Source organism: Mercenaria mercenaria, chromosome 1 (assembly GCF_021730395.1).
Source record: "Mercenaria mercenaria strain notata chromosome 1, MADL_Memer_1, whole genome shotgun sequence".
In the NCBI taxonomy this organism is placed as follows: Eukaryota; Metazoa; Mollusca; class Bivalvia; order Venerida; family Veneridae; genus Mercenaria; species Mercenaria mercenaria.
The window spans coordinates 92,178,145-92,196,833 of NC_069361.1; the positions used below are offsets into that span (position 1 = coordinate 92,178,145).

An 18,689-nucleotide genomic window follows, 5' to 3' on the forward strand; every position below is an offset into this window, starting at 1 on the left:
GAATATTAATTTCTATTTATCAAATGCTTTGATTCTACTTTAACTGTTTTTAAATTCATATCCTTTTATCATTTTAGATCTCAGTCCCTGGGTGAACAGTTACATGTATTTGAAGCAGAGGCAGCTATACTTAAATCTTGGCTTACTGCCGCTAGATCAAAACTTAATGGAATTAAACAGCTTTCCTCCAGTGACCTAAAGAGTATTGCTACTGTCAGAGGAAAAATAGATAAAATATTGGTACGTTTTTACAGCTTCTTCATCTGCCATGTACTTTCTATAGTGCATCTGATCAAAGTAACTTCCTTTCATGTAAAGAAATAATGCAGTTGATTATAGTGTAAAGCTCCATTACAAGCAGGGCACAGTTGTAGCTTTCCTTCAGAATGTATGTTTTGCTACAGTACTGATTTCTTAATATATTCAAATTTTCAAAATTACATCTATGATGCATGAACACATCTATGATGCATGAACACATGGTTATCTTTAAAATTCCCTAAACAGTGAGCATATTTGTAAGACTTTTTACGATTCTTAATGAGTTTTATACACATCCCAGAGTTACAAATGTGTTAGTTTATCTTGTACATATGTAACTACATGTACATTCTTTATGAATGATTTCTATTTCTTTTTCAAGTTTCTTTTTCTTTTTCAGATATATAAGCCAAAATGAAATGGCTCAGTATGTTTTAATTTTTATTTTTGTACAGGAATTCCGCAAGGAGGTAGAAAACCAACTTCCCTTAAAGGAGAAGGTACTCTCCATTGGCAACCAGTTGCAACAGAGTCAGGTATACCAGACTTCCGACCTGGAGGAGAGAATGAGATATCTAGAACATGAATGGGCTCACCTAGAGCATGATATCAACAACAGTGAGGAGTACCTGCACCAGGCACAGATGGATCTGATGCCATCGAGACAGGCTCTCGGAGAACTCAATGCTTGGCTTACAGAGATTGAGGAGACCTTACAGGAAGAGAAGAACAAACCGCTGAAGAACCTGGCAGATATGGAAGTACTTCTCAAGAAATACAAGGTGAGATTTCAGTTCAAAATAATTTGAACCGTCACACACATTTGAACTGTTTTATAAAGCTTTCATAAATTAGGGATTTGGATGCTGACCTTAACCCTTACCATGCTGGACACAATTGATTCTGCCTTTGCGACCAGTGTAGATCATGATCAGTATCTTTTTGGTAAGCACCCCTTTTAACAGTTGATGGTACTGTCCAAAATGGAAGATGGACAAGTTCATTATAGAAATTTAGCAAGGAAAGGTTAATTGATTAGTAATTGAATTTACACTATACATACTTAATAATAGTTATAACTCTGTATCCTAGTCATGTTGGAAAACTGTACCATTTCATTCCTTGACTTTGAAGAAAGAATGGCATGATTTTGTGAATAGTGAATATAAAATTAATTGTATCAGTATAATTGTTTGGTGAAATGTGTGTATTAAACTTGCTTTATTCCCTTACAGTCCTACAAGATAGATCTGTCCAGTAAACAACTTACTGTTGATTTTGTCAACCAAGATGTCTTACAACCAAAGGATGAATTTGAAGGTCCACCACCAGCTGAAAGAAATGAGTTTTCAGAACGACTAGGCATGCTAAATGGTCGGTGGAAAGACGTTAGCAAACATGTATCTGATCGATTAAAATCCCTTGAGGCCATTCACAACAAATGGGATGAGTTTGAAAAAGCTGTCGCTCGTTTTATTGCCTGGTTCCATGAACAAGAAGATAAATTGAAGAAATATCGCCTGATAGGTCATGAAGTCAGTGTGCGGCAGACACTCAAAGATGTCAAGGTATGTACTGTTTAGTAATCTGACAATATCGGTGTTTTGAAAAACTTACTTACATTAAAAAAAAAAAGTAAAAAGGCAAGAGTAGAACCCTTGGATGCATTGTGATGAATGAAAATAAGCATGTTACTGTAACTGCATCTGAAATATCAAAGATGTTCCATTATTAATCAATCATTTTTCTACACATCTAGTGGACACTGTTAGCATCACAGATAACTTTAAGTATATGCTTTTGCATCGATATGCCTTTTTTTTAGCTTGAACATGAACTCTAATTCAAAGATGAGCTAGCACCGAAGGACGGTGCTCTTGTTGTCACTCTAGTTTATCATGCTGTCTCTCTGAGACTAGTTACATCTAGAATTACTAACAAACACTTGGTGCTTTTAGTCATCACCTGATAAGGTCTCCTCTAAAGTTATTTTAAATGGGGGTACTTAGTCCCTTTTAGGGGGTGCTAGAGCTAAAAATAAAAATACTTTAAACCACTTCTTCTCATGAACCAGTTGATGGACGTTCATCAAAATTGGTCTGTGGCATTATTGTAAGGTTCCCCTCTCAAATTTTTCAATGGGGTCACTTGACTTCATTTAAGGTTCACTAGAGCCTGAAATAGAAAAAATCTTCAAACAACTTCTTCTAATGAACAGATTGATGGCTCTTTTAAGGGGCCTCTAGAGCTAAAAATAGAAATAACTTTAAAAGACCTCCTCACAAACCACCTGATGGATTTTCATCAAACTTGGTCTGTAGCATCATTGTAAGGTCCTCTCTTAATTTTGTTCAAATGGCGGCACTTGACTTCTTTTAAGGGTCACTAGAGCTAAAAATAGAAAAAAATCTTCAAACAACTTCTTCCAATGAACAGATTGATGGATTTCTATTAAACTTAGTTTGTAGAATCATTTTAAGGTCCTCCCTCATATTTATTCATATGGGGCACTTGACCTGTTTTAAGTTTTTGTATGCTGAACACAGATAGTACCATTCAAGATTCAGTGTGTGATATGTGTATTCAAGGTGTAATAGACAAGGTCAGGTGAGCAACTTTGGCCCTGTTGTATCAATTGCTTCTGATTTCCTTCCTGACCTAAGAAAGTATTACAAGTAGTTTCTTGACATTTTCAATATTCAGGTATTGCAGACGACACTGAAAGCAAAACAAATAGAGATGAACCAGATCAAGGAGCATGGTGAGGTATTGGTACAGTTGAGTGAGGACTCCCCACAAGTCAGACATTGTATACAGACCAGTCTCAATAACGTTGATGAACAAAAGAAAAAACTGGATGTAAATGTCCAACAGGTAAATAAAGAAGACCAACATTATTCCATAGCACCTTATTGTCACCAAGCTTTTTTATGAAGATTCTTGACAAACATAGTTGGCAGTATGTAAACACTCAAAACAAGAACTGATGCATACACATGTAAACATTTTGTTGTAGAGTAGGGTGTCTCCAAACTGTAGTACCTGAAACTTGAAACTTGTCTGAAGTCACAGAAGTTTTCATCTCAAGAGAGGTTCTATTGTAGAGTAAGGAAAACGTTTGCTTCAGAAGAAATGGAAATAATGAAACAGTGAAAGTCAAAAGTAAAAATGCAGCTTTTTTGCATTCTTGGTCATTGCGAAAGTCCATATGACCATTATTCATAAAAAAGTTACTGTTCTCCTCAGACTACATGATACTGAAATATTTGATCTCTTTTCAGGTTCATAAGTTACTGGAGGATATTTTGGCGCAGTGGGACAGTTTCCATGGTGAGTTACAGGTTGTCAACCAGACACTGGCAGAGACTGAGTACTGTCTACAGCGTTACAATCTTGTTGGTGGTGACATAGCAACACTGAAAATACAGGTGGAAAAATTAGAGGTATTAAAGCAGAAGAATAAACTGCTTCTGAAATATTATTAAAATGGTTAAAAAAAATTATTTCCTTCATATACTTCTGTGTCTTATCCTGTAAGATATATAAATTACTAAGTTACTTTATAAATAAATTATGTTACAATGTTTTAAGATAAATATTGTTGTTATCTTATCATGAGTTGTGGTAGACTGAGTGGTTAATGTCACTTGTTTCAAATCTCATCCATATTTATATAGAATCTTCATAGATTTCAAGGGCCAAACATCTTTTAATGTCGTTTGAATGCACTTCTCTTTGGAATTTATTTCACTGAAACTACAAGATGTCAGACCCCATTACATAACAAGTCTATCATACTGAAATGTTTGTATTTTTTAGGGCTTGATGGGAGACATGGAAAGACATGTTTCTCGCTATGAGAAATTCTCCAGCCTTGCAACCCGTTTATCACAAGTATGTGAACCATCAACCAGACAGGAAATTAAGAAGACTCAGTCTGACACCCAGAGAAGATGGCAGGAAGTCTTCAATGAATTGCGGTCCAGGACAGAAATGTTCCGTGCATGTCTACAGCAGTGGTTGAGTTATGAGGATGAGTATAATTCAGCAAAGGTTTGGCTGGATGCCAAAGAAAAACTTTGTGATGAGTTATTGTACGGGAAAGAACCAAGGACGAGACGGGATGCAAACCTGAAAAACTGCCAGGTATAAATAGAAGTTATTTTGTAAAACATTCAAACATGTGTACTGGACAAGTCATTGAAATTACTTTTTCTATGTCACTTTTCGTGCACCTTTATGCCAAAAATGACATCATAGTGTTTACCTTTTCATACCAAGAAATCATAAAATTTTTAATTAACAAAATTAATGAAATAACTTCATTCATGTAACTGCTGTAATAGAATATGAGCAATTATATTTTATTACTTGGTTAGGTATTTTTACAGCATTATAATACTTGGTTTTCTTTTCCAGACACTGCAGAGAGAACTTGATCATTTCCAGTCCCAACTTGCCAACTTATATAGAATGGGTGAAGATGTCACCAAAAACATGGACCCTTCATCAATAGTCAACATCACTTCAAAACTCTCAGGACTTGAGCAACGTCTGCTCACATTGCGACAGAAGCTTGCAAAACATGTTCAGGGTCTCCAAGGAGATATGTCTCAACAGAGACGATTCCAGGAAGCTTTTGACAATGTGAAAGCCTTTGTTTCTCAGGCACAGAGGATTCTCGGTATGGAAGACCCTAACAGATCAGCAGACGAAAAAGTACTTAGTGACCGTTTAGAACATCTCAAGGAACTTTGTGCTCAGTTTAATGACAATTCTGCTAACCTTGATTCACTGAATGACCTTGGTTACAGGCTCGCACTGAATGAGACCGCTGCTGCTGATTTGCAGGATTTGAATCATAAATGGCATGAATTGTTTGCAGAGACCAAGGAAAGGTGCAAAACACTACAAGGTATGCTCCTTGTACAACAGGACTTCCAGTCTAAATGTGATACATGGATGACCTTCTTGGCTCAAACTGAGGCTGACCTCTCCACAGAGATTGCAGGAAATCTAATTGACCTGCTAGCACAACAGAAGAAATGTGAGGTAGGAATATGAATAATATGCCTTTTAGTGCACACTTCATACAGATGTTTAAAAGTCTTGTATAATAAGAGTTCTGTTGTATGCGAAAGTCATCTGTAAAAAGCAGAAAACGTATTTTTCTATTGAAATGGCTTAGACGTACAAATTGTGCTGTGATTACAATCAGTTTGATCTCTCAGAATGGCATTAGTTTTCTTTCATCTGCATGAATAACTTGTTTGTGTGAAAATGTTTTCTGCATAACTTAAAATATCTTCTTTCAGAAATTTGAGGCTGAGATGTACAGCAGACAGCAGATTCTCCATGCCATTATCAGTGATGGTCAGACAATGATGAATGAAGGTGACATTGAAAACAAGGAGGAATTCCAGCAAAAGCTTATTCTATTGGCTAACCAGTGGCAGAGTGTGGTGAGGAGAGCCAATCAGAGAAAAGCTATCATAGATTCCACCATCAAACAATGGCAGAGCTTTAATGACATGTCAGAGAAGTTGAGAGAATGGCTGCAGGAGAAAGAGGAGGGACTTCAGGTCTTCAACTTTGACACTGCCTCATTACAGAAAGTCAAAAGTCTTGTTGAAAAAGCAAAGGTAGATTATTTTTAAAATTTCGCATCTTTATAAAACAAATAAGCAAATCCACAAATTATATGGAGTAAAAATTTTGTTCTAGAAATTCAGTAGCTCTTGAGACAGAAAAAGGGTACTTACTAGTTAGTCACTGGCCTCTCACTTCTGTGGGTATGAAACCTGGCTTTGGATGTAGAATTCTTTCATGTTGGGAAGTCATCCAGCTGGCTTAAAGAAGGCAGGTGGTTCTATCCAAGTTTTTGCACATGCATGATGAGTTGATGCTGGGAGTAGCACCTGGGATTTTTCTCTACCAAGGAAAGACTGAAAAGTCACCATATGACCTGTTAGATGTTAAACCCAACAGAAACAAAACAAGACTGATAAAAAAAAACACTAAATAATCTTACCAAATAACACCTCCATATCGAGGCAGAGTTTTTCATTCTTGCTGAAAAAAAATCCTCCGTTTCATTTCTTTCCTGCAGTGTTTGACTACACAAGGTTGCGCTACACACCACTTTACCTTTTAAGTACTCCGTAAAGTATATTTTAGGTGTCTGCTTTTCTTATGTTGCACTGTACATTCATTTCATTTACTTGCATAGTGTGCATTTAATCTTTATGTATACTTCCAGAACACACAGAATGAATTCAAACTTCAAGAGGACCTCTTCAAGAACATGAATACCCAAGGGAAGCAACTCTTGCAGAGAGCAGACAACAAAGCTCAGGAAGAAATCAAAGTCAGCATGGCTCAAGTGCAGCAACACTGGCACCAGATATTTGTGAAAATAGATGGTGAACGTGAAAAACTTGAAGGTGTGCTCAAACAATGGCGGGAATGTGAGGACGACATTGAGGAGATTCTGACCTGGCTCAAGGACACAAGAAAATCATTGACTGGTTCTTTACCACATGCTTATGAAGAGCTGCAAGCAGACATGCATAAATGCAAAGTAAGTGAGAAATCAGAAAATGTTACCTTATATGATTTAAAACAAGTTAAATTTATGTCTGAGTAAGAAAAAGAAAAAAAAACACTTTTGCTTGAGTAGTTTCAATGCATTGCAGTGATTGATCCTGTCATATTGTACCAGCTAATTTTGGAGCTTGAATGCAGCATTATTTATGATTCTAACACTACCTGATTGGTTTTCCTATTAAACAAAAAAGACTGAGAGTGTGATGTTATTATGCACTAAAATCATTGTCTGTACATCACAGTAAATACATCATAACATCAGATGTCATAGCAGTATGCTGAAAACATGTACTGCAGAAAGCTAGTGTAAATTATCCTTGATGTTTTGTTAGAATCGAAGTGATATATCTAAACAGTGAATCGTGCTTAAATGTTTTGTCATTTAGATGCCTATTATTATATCACTCAGGCTACACCCTCATATAATTCCTTCACATTTGAACTCTAAACGAAGATGTCATTCAGTGATAAAATCATTATTTTGGATCATTTCTTAAAGAAAACGTCTTGTAATTTCTATCTTTTGTATCTTCAGGACATTGATACAGCATTTGCCAATGCGGAACCCAAACGTCAGTCACTTCTTGCCAATGAAAAAGCTCTTTCCAAAACCATCGAACCGGAGGACCTGAATGTGCTTCACCAGAGGATTCGTCTGCTGAACAAACAGTGGGACGAGCTGCGTAACCAGGCCAGTCTACGTGCACAACGTATTGATGACACCATGTTCCGATGGTCAAACTTCAGTCAGAAGTTCAAGGAGTTATGTGACTGGATAGACAGAATGGAGGTCAAGGTCATATCCAGTAAAGACTTCCATATTGAAGATCTTCTCAACCGAATGGAAAAGGTTTGTAAGAATATACATGACCAAATTTTGCTTTGTTATAAACATTTGACTCTACTGCTTGATATTTGGCTGCTCATTATCATGCCAAAGTATTTATATGATGAGTGTAAATTTATTCTAGCTATAGGATAGTTGACTGAATCCTTTCATTCATGTTGTGACTGTTCTGCGTGAATAACATGATGTCAATGATCTTGTTGAAATTTACAATTCTTGTTTAACAGGACTTTAAGAGTGAGATGGCAGACAAAGAGAAGAGCAAGAATGACCTTGTATCTCAAGGTCATGCCCTTATGAAGATCAGCAGTGAGGTCAGAGCCAGTGATATAGAACAAAAGGTCATTAGGCTTGAAGATAAATGGGAACATCTGAAAGCTGTCATACAGTTCAGGTAATGTTTATAGATTTTATTCATATTAAATGCTGTTGTTGATATAATCCTACTACAGAAATTTGGTGAATTTCAGATTTTCTTATTTGAGAAAATAGCATTTATTTTAGAGCTAACACTAAATTCAGAAAATTTCTCTTATTTTTAGCTCACCTGTCACAAAGTGACAAGGTGAGCTTTTGTGATCGCCCGTTGTGCGTCCGTGCGTGCGTCCGTCCGTAAACTTTTGCTTGTGACCACTCTAGAGGTCACATTTTTCATGGGATCTTTATGAAAATTGGTCAGAATGTTCACCTTAATGATATCTAGGTCAAGTTCGAAACTGGGTCACGTGCCGTAAAAAACTAGGTCAGTAGGTCTAAAAATAGAAAAACCTTGTGACCTCTCTAGAGGCCATATATTTCACAAGATCTTCATGAAAATTGGTCAGAATGTTCACCTTGATGATATCTAGGTCAAGTTCGAAACTGGGTCACGTGGGGTCAAAAACTAGGTCAGTAGGTCTAAAAATAGAAAAACCTTGTGACCTCTCTAGAGGCCATATTTTTTATGAGATCTTCATGAATATTGGTCAGAATGTTCACCTTGATGATATCTAGGTCAAGTTCGAAACTGGGTCACGTGGGGTCAAAAACTAGGTCAGTAGGTCTAAAAATAGAAAAACCTTGTGACCTCTCTAGAGGCCATATTTTTCATGAGATCTTCATGAATACTGGTCAGAATGTTCATCTTGATGATATCTAGGTCAAGTTTGAAACTGGGTCACGTGCCTTCAAAAACTAGGTCAGTAGGTCTAAAAATAGAAAAACCTTGTGACCTGTCTAGAGGTCATATTTGTCAATGGATCTTCATGAAAATTGGTCAGAATGTTCAGCTTGATGATATCTAGGTCAAGTTCGAAACTGGGTCACGTGGGGGTAAAAACTAGGTCAGTAGATCTAAAAATAGAAAAACCTTGTGACCTCTCTAGAGGCCATATTTTTCATGAGATCTTCATGAATATTGGTCAGAATGTTCACCTTGATGATATCTAGGTCAAGTTCGATACTGGGTCATGTGGGATCAAAAACTAGGTCAGTAGGTCTAAAAATAGAAAAACCTTGAGACCTCTCTAGAGGCCATATTTCTCAATGGATCTTCATGAAAATTGGTCAGAATGTTCACCTTGATGATATCTAGGTCAAGTTCGAAACTGGGTCACGTGCGGTCAAAAACTAGGTCAGGAGGTCTAAAAATAGAAAAACCTTGTGACCTCTCTAAAGGCCATATTTTTCAATGGATCTTCATGAAAATTGGTCAGAATGTTAACCTTGATGATATCTAGATCAAGTTCGAAACTGGGTCACGTGGGGTTAAAAACTAGGTCAGTAGATCTAAAAATAGAAAAACCTTGTGACCTCTCTAGAGGCCATATTTTTCATGAGATCTTCATGAATATTGGTCAGAAGGTTCATCTTGATGATATCTAGGTCAGGTTTGAAACTGGATCACGTGGGGTCAAAAACTAGGTCAGTAGGTCTAAAAATAGAAAAACCTTGTGACCTCTCTAGAGGCCATATTTCTCTATGGATCTTCATGAAAATTGGTGAGACTTTTCAGCTTGATGATATCTAGGTCAGGTTCGTAACTGGGTCATGTGCCGTCAAAAACTAGGTCAGTAGGTCGAAAAATAGAAAAACCTTGTGACCTCTCTAGAGGCCATATTTTTAGCTCACCTGAGCACAAAGTGCTCAAAGGTGAGCTTTAGTGATCACCCTGTGTCCGGCGTCCGTCGTCGTCCGTCCGTCCGTCCGTCCGTCGTCAACAATTTGACTGTTAACACTCTAGAGGTCACATTTTTGACCCAATCTTAATGAAACTTGGTCAGAATGTTACCCTCAATAAAATCTTGGACGAGTTCGATATTGGGTCATCTGGGGTCAAAAACTAGGTCATCAGGTCAAATCAAAGGAAAAGCTTGTTAACACTCTAGAGGTCACATTTTTGGCCCAATCTTAATGAAACTTGGTCAGAATGTTACCCTCAATAAAATCTTGGACGAGTTCGATATTAAGTCATCTGGGGTCAAAAACTAGGTCATCAGGTCAAATCAAAGGAAAAGCTTGTTAACACTCTAGAGGTCACAATTTTGGCCCAATCTTAATGAAACTTGGTCAGGATGTTACCCTCAATAAAATCTTGGACGAGTTCGATATTGGGTCATCTGGGGTCAAAAACTAGGTCACCAGGTCAAATCAAAGAAAAAGCTTGTTAACACTCTAGAGGTCACATTTTTGGCCCAATCTTAATGAAACTTGGTCAGAATGTTACCCTTAATAAAATCTTGGACGAGTTCGATATTTGGTTATCTGGGATCATAAACTAGGTCACCAGGTCAAATCAAAGGAAAAGCTTGTTAACACTGTTGAAGCCGCATTTATGACTGTATCTTCATGAAACTTGGTCAGATTGTTAATATTGATGATCTTAAGGTCCAGTTTGAATCTGGGTCATGTAGGATAAAAAACTAGGTCACCAAGCCAAATCAAATGAAAAGCTAGTTTACACTAGAGGCCACATTTATGACCATACCTTAATGAAACTTGGTCAAATCTTGATGATCTATAGCTCAAGTTCAAATCTGGGTTAGGTGGGGTCAAAAACTAGGTCACTAGGTCATATCAAAGGAAAAGCTTGTTAACACTCTAGAGGCCACATTTATGATTATATATCTTCATGAAACTTAGTCAAAATGTTAAACTTGATGATCTTTAGGGCAATTTTGAATCTGGGTCATGTCGGGTCAAAAACTAGGTCACTGGGTCAAATCAAAGGAAAAGCTAATTAACACTGTAGAGGCCACGTTTATGACCATATCTTAATGAAACTTGGTCAGAATGTTAATCTTGATAATCTTTAGGTCAAGTTTAAATCTGGGTCAGATGGAGTCAAAAACTAGGTCACTAGGTCATATCAAAGGAAAAGCTTGTTAACACTCTAGAGGCCACATTTTTGACTATATCTTCATGAAACTTAGTCAGAATGTTAAACTTGATGGTCTTTAGGTCAAGTTCGAATCTGGGTCATGTCGGGTCAAAAACTAGGTCACGGGGGTCAAATAAAAGGAATAGTTAGTTAACACTTTAGAGGCCACATTTATGACCATATCTTAATGAAACTTGGTCAGAATGTTAATCTTGATGATCTTTAGGTCAAGTTTAAATCTGGGTCAGGTGTGTTAAAAACTAGGTCACTAGGTCAAATCAAAGGAAAAGCTTGTTAAGACTCTAGAGGCCAGATTTATGACTGTATCTTCATGAAACTTAATCAGAATGTTAATCTTGATGATCTTTAGGTCAAGTTCGAATCTGGGTCATGTGGGGGCAAAAACTAGGTCACCGGGTCAAATCAAAGGAAAAGCTAGTTAACACTTTAGAGGCTACATTTATGACCATATCTTAATGAAACTTGGTCAGAATGTTGATCTTGATGATCTTTAGGTCAATAGGTCAGGTGAGCGATACAGGGCCTTCATGGCCCTCTTGTTCAAGAGATCTTCATGAAAATTGGTGAGAATGTTCACCTTGATGATATCTAGGTCAAGTTTAAAAGTGGGTCATGTGCCTTCAAAAACTAGGTCATTAGGTCAAATAATAGAAAAACCTTGTGACCTCTCTAGAGGCCATATTTTTCAATGGATCTTCATGAAAATTGGTCAGAATTTTTTATCTTGATGATATCTATGTCACATGTGCTGAAAAACTAGGTCACTTTGTCAAATAATAGAAATAACGACGTCATACTCAATTCAACACTGGGTCATGTGGGGATAGGTGAGCGATTCAGGACCATCATGGTCCTCTTGTTTTAATAAACAGGCTTTACTTATTTTATTGTTTCTAACAACAACATTTTAAGCCAGATCTTCAAGGAAAAAAGCAACTTGCAAGATAAAGAATTAATTTAAATGTGAAAGAATGATTTACAAAATCAAAACATGATGATATTACAGGCAGCGGAAGTTACAGGAGACACTGCTAGCAGTACAACAACTGGATGTTAGCATGAGTAACTTAAGGAAATGGCTCGCTAACATGGAGGATAATTTATCTGCCCCTGTTGTCTACCAGGAGTGTGAACGGAAAGAAATACAGAAAAAACTACAACACCAAAGTGTAAGCCATTTTTTCTGCATTGTTCAGGAACATTTTGATGTTTGATGTGTTCGTAGATTTTAATTTCATTTTCATACTTCCATGATAACCATAATAATTTCTGGCATGCTGGTATTACTTTTTTATTGCAAGGATATATTTGTTATTAATATTCTTGTATAGGATCTACAACATGACATTGAACGTCACAGTCCAGGTGTGGGATCTGTTCTCAACCTTTGTGAGGTCTTACTGCATGACTCGGATGCATGTCCAACTGATGTAGAGTTCAACGGACTTCAGACTGCCATGAAGAATCTAGAGCGACGCTGGCGGGGAATATGTCAGCTTGCCCCAGAGCAAAGATCAAGGTGAGTTACCCTACAATTAGCCAAAAAATAATGCAACAACGCTTTAAGCAAAACATTTCAAAACATTAATCTATCAAAAATCCCAGTATTTGACATTATTTGAGTACTTTATTTCTTACCATAAAAGGTATTTTCTTTAAATATGTTTACTGTATGATGTTAAGTAACTTGAATGAAAAACAATCATGAGAATACTACAAGATTGCTTCACAGATTGTCATTTATACATCTGTTTTATCTGTAGGATTGAAGAGACCTGGCAGTTATGGCAGAAGTTGATAGATGACTGCAGGGACTTTGGTGATTGGCTGAAGGGCATGGAATCAGAGGTCACTGAGGTCACAGCCGACCAATTAAATGTGAGCACCTCTAGTGAAGAGTACAGCAGATGTGAGGTATGTTTAAAATTGTTTGCAGAATCTGATTACTGTGTTAGAATTATAGGAAAGTGTCCTTACTCTTTACTGAAGTTTATAAAATTGCTATTATACTTCAGACATATTACACAGCGAAATGTCTGAACAAAAATAGAAAGTTGCATAAAAATTACCGGTATGTTGTTATTGGAGATCAGACTCCATGTTTAATTTCTCTACAGTGCTGATAATTATAGAATATATTTCAGTCTGTGCAAAGAAAGATACTTGAAAATCTGAGTAAGCTTGAGAACATCAATCGTCAGTATCGCCGACTTGCTAGAGAAGGTCGCACCGACACAGCTGGCACCTTGAAAACTATGATGCAAGATGCAAACGACCGCTGGGATCATATGCAGGGTCAAATGTCAGCCAACTTACGAGAAATCAGACATTCCTCAAGTATTCGGGAAGATTTCAAGCAGACAAAAGACTCGTTGTTAAGCTGGCTGACAGAAGTTGACATGCAGCTCACAAATATTGAACATCTGTCATCAATGGATGTGAAGACTAAAATACGAGAAATGCAGGTAAAGAAACAGTATTCTCACCTCCATAATATTATATTAAATATTTTCAAAGTTTGTATGAATTTTGACTCCGCAGCTTCATTGTAACATTTATTTGTCCTGTCTCAAAAAAAAGATCTTAGTAAAATATTTTAATAAATTATCATGTGTTAAATGTTTGAATTTTATCAATATTTTAGAGAATTCAAGATGAAATAGATTCCAGAGCAAGGAAGTTTGATTTCCTAGATGAGGCTGCCTTGTTCCTGATACAGAAAGGTGACAGTACAGATGCTATAACGACCCAGGCTGAGATTGACTCATTCCGTCAGTACCACAGACAGGTGCTTGACAGAGTGGCTATCACAAATGCTAGACTGTCTGCTATGCAGGTTAGTCTTGGAATCTCAAATGTTCATAGAAATAGGTATTTTTATGCATCGATATAAGTTGAATAATTGTAAAATTTTAATGATCCATGTTATCTACATGTTCGGAGATTTTTCTGTTTCTGGCCATTTGTATAAAGCTGCCGGAATAGCAGATCAAGTTCTGTAATACATACTATAATCTGCTTTTCAGAAATGGTAGTTGCTTTTGATAAAACAGCCGTTAGAAGTTTGACTAAGTTCTAACTGATTTTATAAATGCTTTATGTGAATTCTGTTTTTGCAGACTGAAGAGAGAATGCGCCTTGATGGAGATGAGCTGGATCGCCTTGAACGTGAATTGTACGCACTTGCACCAGGTGAACCATTAACTCTAGACTGGGACATGAAAGAAATAGAGGCTTACCTTGAAGCTTCACCACCAGAAAGTCCACCAGAAAAACGGAGGGCATTATTGAAGAAATTGCGAGAAAGGTCAAGGTCACGATCTGCTTCTCCTAAAAAACTACCTTCTGTCACTGCCGCTACTCATTCATCATTACAGTCATCACCACCTTACAGGAGAAAAGCTGCTGATACTGTTGATGCAGCACCATCTAGGGGGGCACGTAGACCTGAATCACCAAGGCCGAACAGACAAGGATCAGCTTCACCCACAAGGTCAAGGTCTCCTACAAGGTCATTGAGGACAAAATCTCCAAGACGTGTTGTGAAGGACTACGTTGATAGCAGAGGTATTCTTACAGAGTTAACAGCAATAGCAATATTGGTGTTTTATGTTACTCATAGACATTCATAAAGATTTTTTCAGTAAAGATAAGGATGCATTTGTATTTTGCTCATTGTACTTTGGATAGTAAGTACTGTAGAACTGTTTCCAAAAGATACAAGTCATACCTATTCTCATAAAAAATCTTATTTTGATAATTAATGTTATACAAATTTTTCAGCCCATTCACCCTCAAGGCAAGAACGATTTAACAGAATGAAATCAGAATTAACACAGCGTGGTAAGGAAGCACAGGTTGAGGAGATCCTTGAGAAACTTGCAGACGCTCTTGAGGAAGCTACAGAAAAGATGGATGTAGCTGATAAGCAACTCCGCATTTCAATTCCAATAACTCCAGGCGTAGAACATCGCTCCTTGAGCTATGTAAGTTTCTCTGTTACATTTCAGCTTACACGGTATCATTTGCAGATTTTGTTTATAATGTGTTTGTCGTCATGGGAGTGAAATAAAACAATTACATAAATACACTAGTGTAATAAAGCTTTGACGTCCATGTTGTTTAAAGTATCGGAGACGTTGGTCAAATTGACTTGTTTATAATAGCTAAAGGAAGTAGATATTTTACATTTTGGCAGCAAAAGCTAACATGTGATGAAAAGAATATTTCATTTTTGACTTTCCACATTGGATTTATTAAACTTGTTAAATAAAATTGATAAAATGCTTGGCAGAGCCTCGCATTTTATTATTTTATTCAACTTGTTTAATAAATTCAATAAGAAAAGACACTCATATAATATCCTCTATTTATTTAGAATTCAAAAGGTTTAGACTAAGTTAAATCTGTAATACCGGTAATACTTACAATTGTCAGCAGAATTTAGCCAATTTTCTATTTCTCTGCAAGAATATTTGAAATGTATAAGATATTTTTTTCAACAGATAGTACTTTAGATGAAACTTGTTCATATTAAAAGCATTGTGTGTTTTCTAAATTAACATATTGTTAACAGTTACAGAGTATGACTGAAGCAGAGAAATGTGTCGAGGACGTGCGACGAATACATCGTCTGCTCAAGGAAGAAACCGGACTTCATACCATAGCTAGTGCTGATAAACAGGTCGAAGGTCAGTCTGTGTAGCCCTTGTTTTGGAATATATTGAATGGAACGTTATATTACTAAATTACACTGTTTTACAAGGATGTGCCTCTAGATAAGCACCAAACTTTTAGAAAAAGCAAGAATTGAAAGCAAAATGTAATATCAAACTCGCAATTCATTTTGTGAGAATAATTATAAAAGTGAGGCTAAATCCTTTTATTTCATATCATATTTTTATTGCTTGACTTATGCTTTTAGTTCTTTCTACATATTTAGCCGACAAGAGTTTTTAAAAATAAATTTTGCATAGGACTCACTGTTTTTACTGTTTATTTTACAATTTCTAGATAATGAATGCACTTTCTAAATTAAACAAGAAAGTCAACATAACTCTAGAGGCTTGTCCCTTTAAGAGAAGGTATTGAGTAAAAAAAAAAAAATCTGAAAGACTTTATACAAATATTGTAACTGTTCCTGCTGTGTTCACAGTGACATATCTTGTAATATCAAACATACTCTTATGCAACAAAATGTAAAATGTTCTGTCTGTTTTACAGCTGTGGTTTCACGATGGGAAATGTTGCAAGCTGGAGCTATACAGAAAGATTACCGATTAAGTCAACATCGGAAAGACTGGCACCAGTTCTGCACCGACCTTGAAAACATGATGTCGTGGCTTGACGAGGCGGAGGCTCTCCAACGTTCACATTCTCCTCTGCCAGGGGAGATCACTGGACTTGACTCAATTATCAGACAACATAAGGTTTGTGTTCAAGTGATATGTTACACTTACATGTATATTAAAAAGCATTGTAGAAGCATATTATCTCTGCATGAGTAGTTCATTCTTGTGAATTTATCTTTTCACTTTCTTACAGTCGGAAGTATGGTCAGAAGAATTACTTGTAACATGTCTGCATGAGCAGATTATATTTTGTTGTTGTTAAGGAATTTCCATCATTCTGTTGTCTTTTTTGAATCAAATTCATGTTCTGTTTAAGGGACAGATTTTATCAGAGACTACAGGTTTAAAACTACAATTTACCATTTCTTGCTTTAAATCCATGCATCTCTTAAACTTCATCTTATGTTAGAATTTGGTGATTTCAATTGCAGACAAAATTTAAAGAGGTACTTGCACGTATATATGTGTTTAAGCAGAGTTAATTAAGAGTGTGTTCTTTCGTTTTTTATTGATTGATTATTTTTATAACACTGCTTTCTGTGTTTGGAAACTTAATCTGTCCTTAAGCTGGGGATACACAGTGTATTTTCTGGGTTTTTTTGCATCATCACAGATTTATTTAAATTTTTAAAAGATCTTTTTAAGTATTGGCATATTATGTTATGGTTAAAGATGGGCAATATTGAATTAAAAAAAAAAGAAAAAATCTTTTATTGATAAGGTTTTTCATTATTTCATATAGTGTGTCTTGTTGGTATATTTTGCATCTATCTCTCTGTTTCTTTTTTCTGATACAAAAAGGCAACAAAGTTAAAATGCATTCTACCTGCATGTGTATTTTCTCTGCAGCTGTCATTAATAAAATATTAGATTGTTTGCATATCTAACTGTTTGGTATGACCATGCCTTTAAATTGATATCTGGTGTATTATAAATATAAAAGGCAGTGTGATTATACATCTCTAGCTTCTGATAACTGGTTATTTCAGTTTCGTAAAAAGTCAATTCTCAACTGTATTAAAGGATTGTTTGATTGAAACTTCCTAAAATTCTTTCAAAGATTGCTTTTGAAAGATTTTTTACCCTCCACTCTTGCATGTTTAAGTTACCAATTTTAATAATACAGGAAACACATTCATTCATAGCACATACCTGAAGTTATTATATATATGAGCCATGCCATGAGAAAACCAACATAGTGGCTTTGCGACCAGCATGGATCCAGACCAGCCTGCGCATCCGCGCAGTCTAGTCAGGATCCATGCTGTTCGCTAACAGTTTCTCTAATTGCAATAGACTTTGAAAGCGAACAGCATGGATCCTGACCAGACTGTGCGGATGCGCAGGCTGATCTGGATCCATGCTGGTCGGAAACCCTCTATGTTGGTTTTCTCATGGCACGGCTCATATGAACATTTGCCTTACAAATCAAATCTGTCATAGGACACTTGTGGAATTTCTGACTTCTTTCCTGATGAACATACTTTTTTCATTTTTGCGAAACATTTTACAAGATTGTTTGCATGTTATGAATATGTTATGCACTTGTTATTCATAATTTTCTTCTTTTCTGCTATGACATTTGGACTTTTGCAGTGTTTGCAGATATTTCTTACACCATTTTCTGACAAAAACTGTGTGGTTGGCCAAAAAAAAAAGTTACCTTTAATGATTGTGTCTTTTTTTAAAGATATTAATGTTATGAAAAAATCTGCTTCTTGAAAATCTTGAAGTGAATAAACTTTGGCTAAATGTTTCATGTTTGTTGAACATATTTATTTTACATATGTTAGACACTAGCTGTGTACAATTTGTATTTGTAACAGGACTTCTTAGTACAGTTGGAATCAAAGAAAGCCAGAGTGATATCAATCAATTTAACTAGTCGAGAACTTGTTGACCCAACCTCAGAGGAAGGGAGACAACTCATTGATAGACTGAAATTAATGAATAAAAGATGGGATTCTGTGTGTACAAAGGCAACAAAACTTCAGGGAGAGCTTCAAGACTCCCTGATGCAGTGTCAGGAATTCCATCATACCATACATGATCTGTTACTGTGGTTAGAGGGTATAGAAGTGAAGATTCAGCAGTGTGAACCAGTCAAACTTGCAAATGATGAGGCAGCTTTGTGGACTAGACTTCAAAAATTACGGGTGTGTATTTGGCTAGCCTTAAAGGGATCATGATTAAATCACTTTGTTTTGTCATTTATTGAGTGCTATGTGTTTAATATATCTGTAAA

At 36.3% G+C, this 18,689-nt stretch overlaps 1 protein-coding gene across 18 annotated transcripts in view; it reads left to right on the forward strand.

The window, feature by feature from the left end:
* Positions 1–18,689, forward strand: part of LOC123564405 (muscle-specific protein 300 kDa-like) — a 188,485-nt gene that overhangs the window by 158,807 nt on the left and 10,989 nt on the right. For 17 of the 18 annotated variants that reach the window (XM_053517326.1, XM_053517374.1, XM_053517320.1 and 14 more), the window contains 22 exons: positions 78–240; positions 717–1,043; positions 1,497–1,829; positions 2,965–3,135; positions 3,543–3,704; positions 4,081–4,407; positions 4,681–5,313; positions 5,577–5,903; positions 6,521–6,841; positions 7,403–7,717; positions 7,942–8,108; positions 12,100–12,262; positions 12,425–12,612; positions 12,857–13,007; positions 13,238–13,558; positions 13,738–13,929; positions 14,213–14,660; positions 14,877–15,079; positions 15,670–15,784; positions 16,317–16,522; positions 16,876–16,890; positions 18,271–18,600. In XM_053517326.1, the coding sequence (XP_053373301.1) occupies positions 78–240; positions 717–1,043; positions 1,497–1,829; positions 2,965–3,135; positions 3,543–3,704; positions 4,081–4,407; positions 4,681–5,313; positions 5,577–5,903; positions 6,521–6,841; positions 7,403–7,717; positions 7,942–8,108; positions 12,100–12,262; positions 12,425–12,612; positions 12,857–13,007; positions 13,238–13,558; positions 13,738–13,929; positions 14,213–14,660; positions 14,877–15,079; positions 15,670–15,784; positions 16,317–16,522; positions 16,876–16,890; positions 18,271–18,600 (5,578 nt within the window). The remainder of the gene's footprint in view (positions 1–77; positions 241–716; positions 1,044–1,496; positions 1,830–2,964; positions 3,136–3,542; positions 3,705–4,080; positions 4,408–4,680; positions 5,314–5,576; positions 5,904–6,520; positions 6,842–7,402; positions 7,718–7,941; positions 8,109–12,099; positions 12,263–12,424; positions 12,613–12,856; positions 13,008–13,237; positions 13,559–13,737; positions 13,930–14,212; positions 14,661–14,876; positions 15,080–15,669; positions 15,785–16,316; positions 16,523–16,875; positions 16,891–18,270; positions 18,601–18,689) is intronic. The other variant, XM_053517332.1, reaches the window with a different exon arrangement.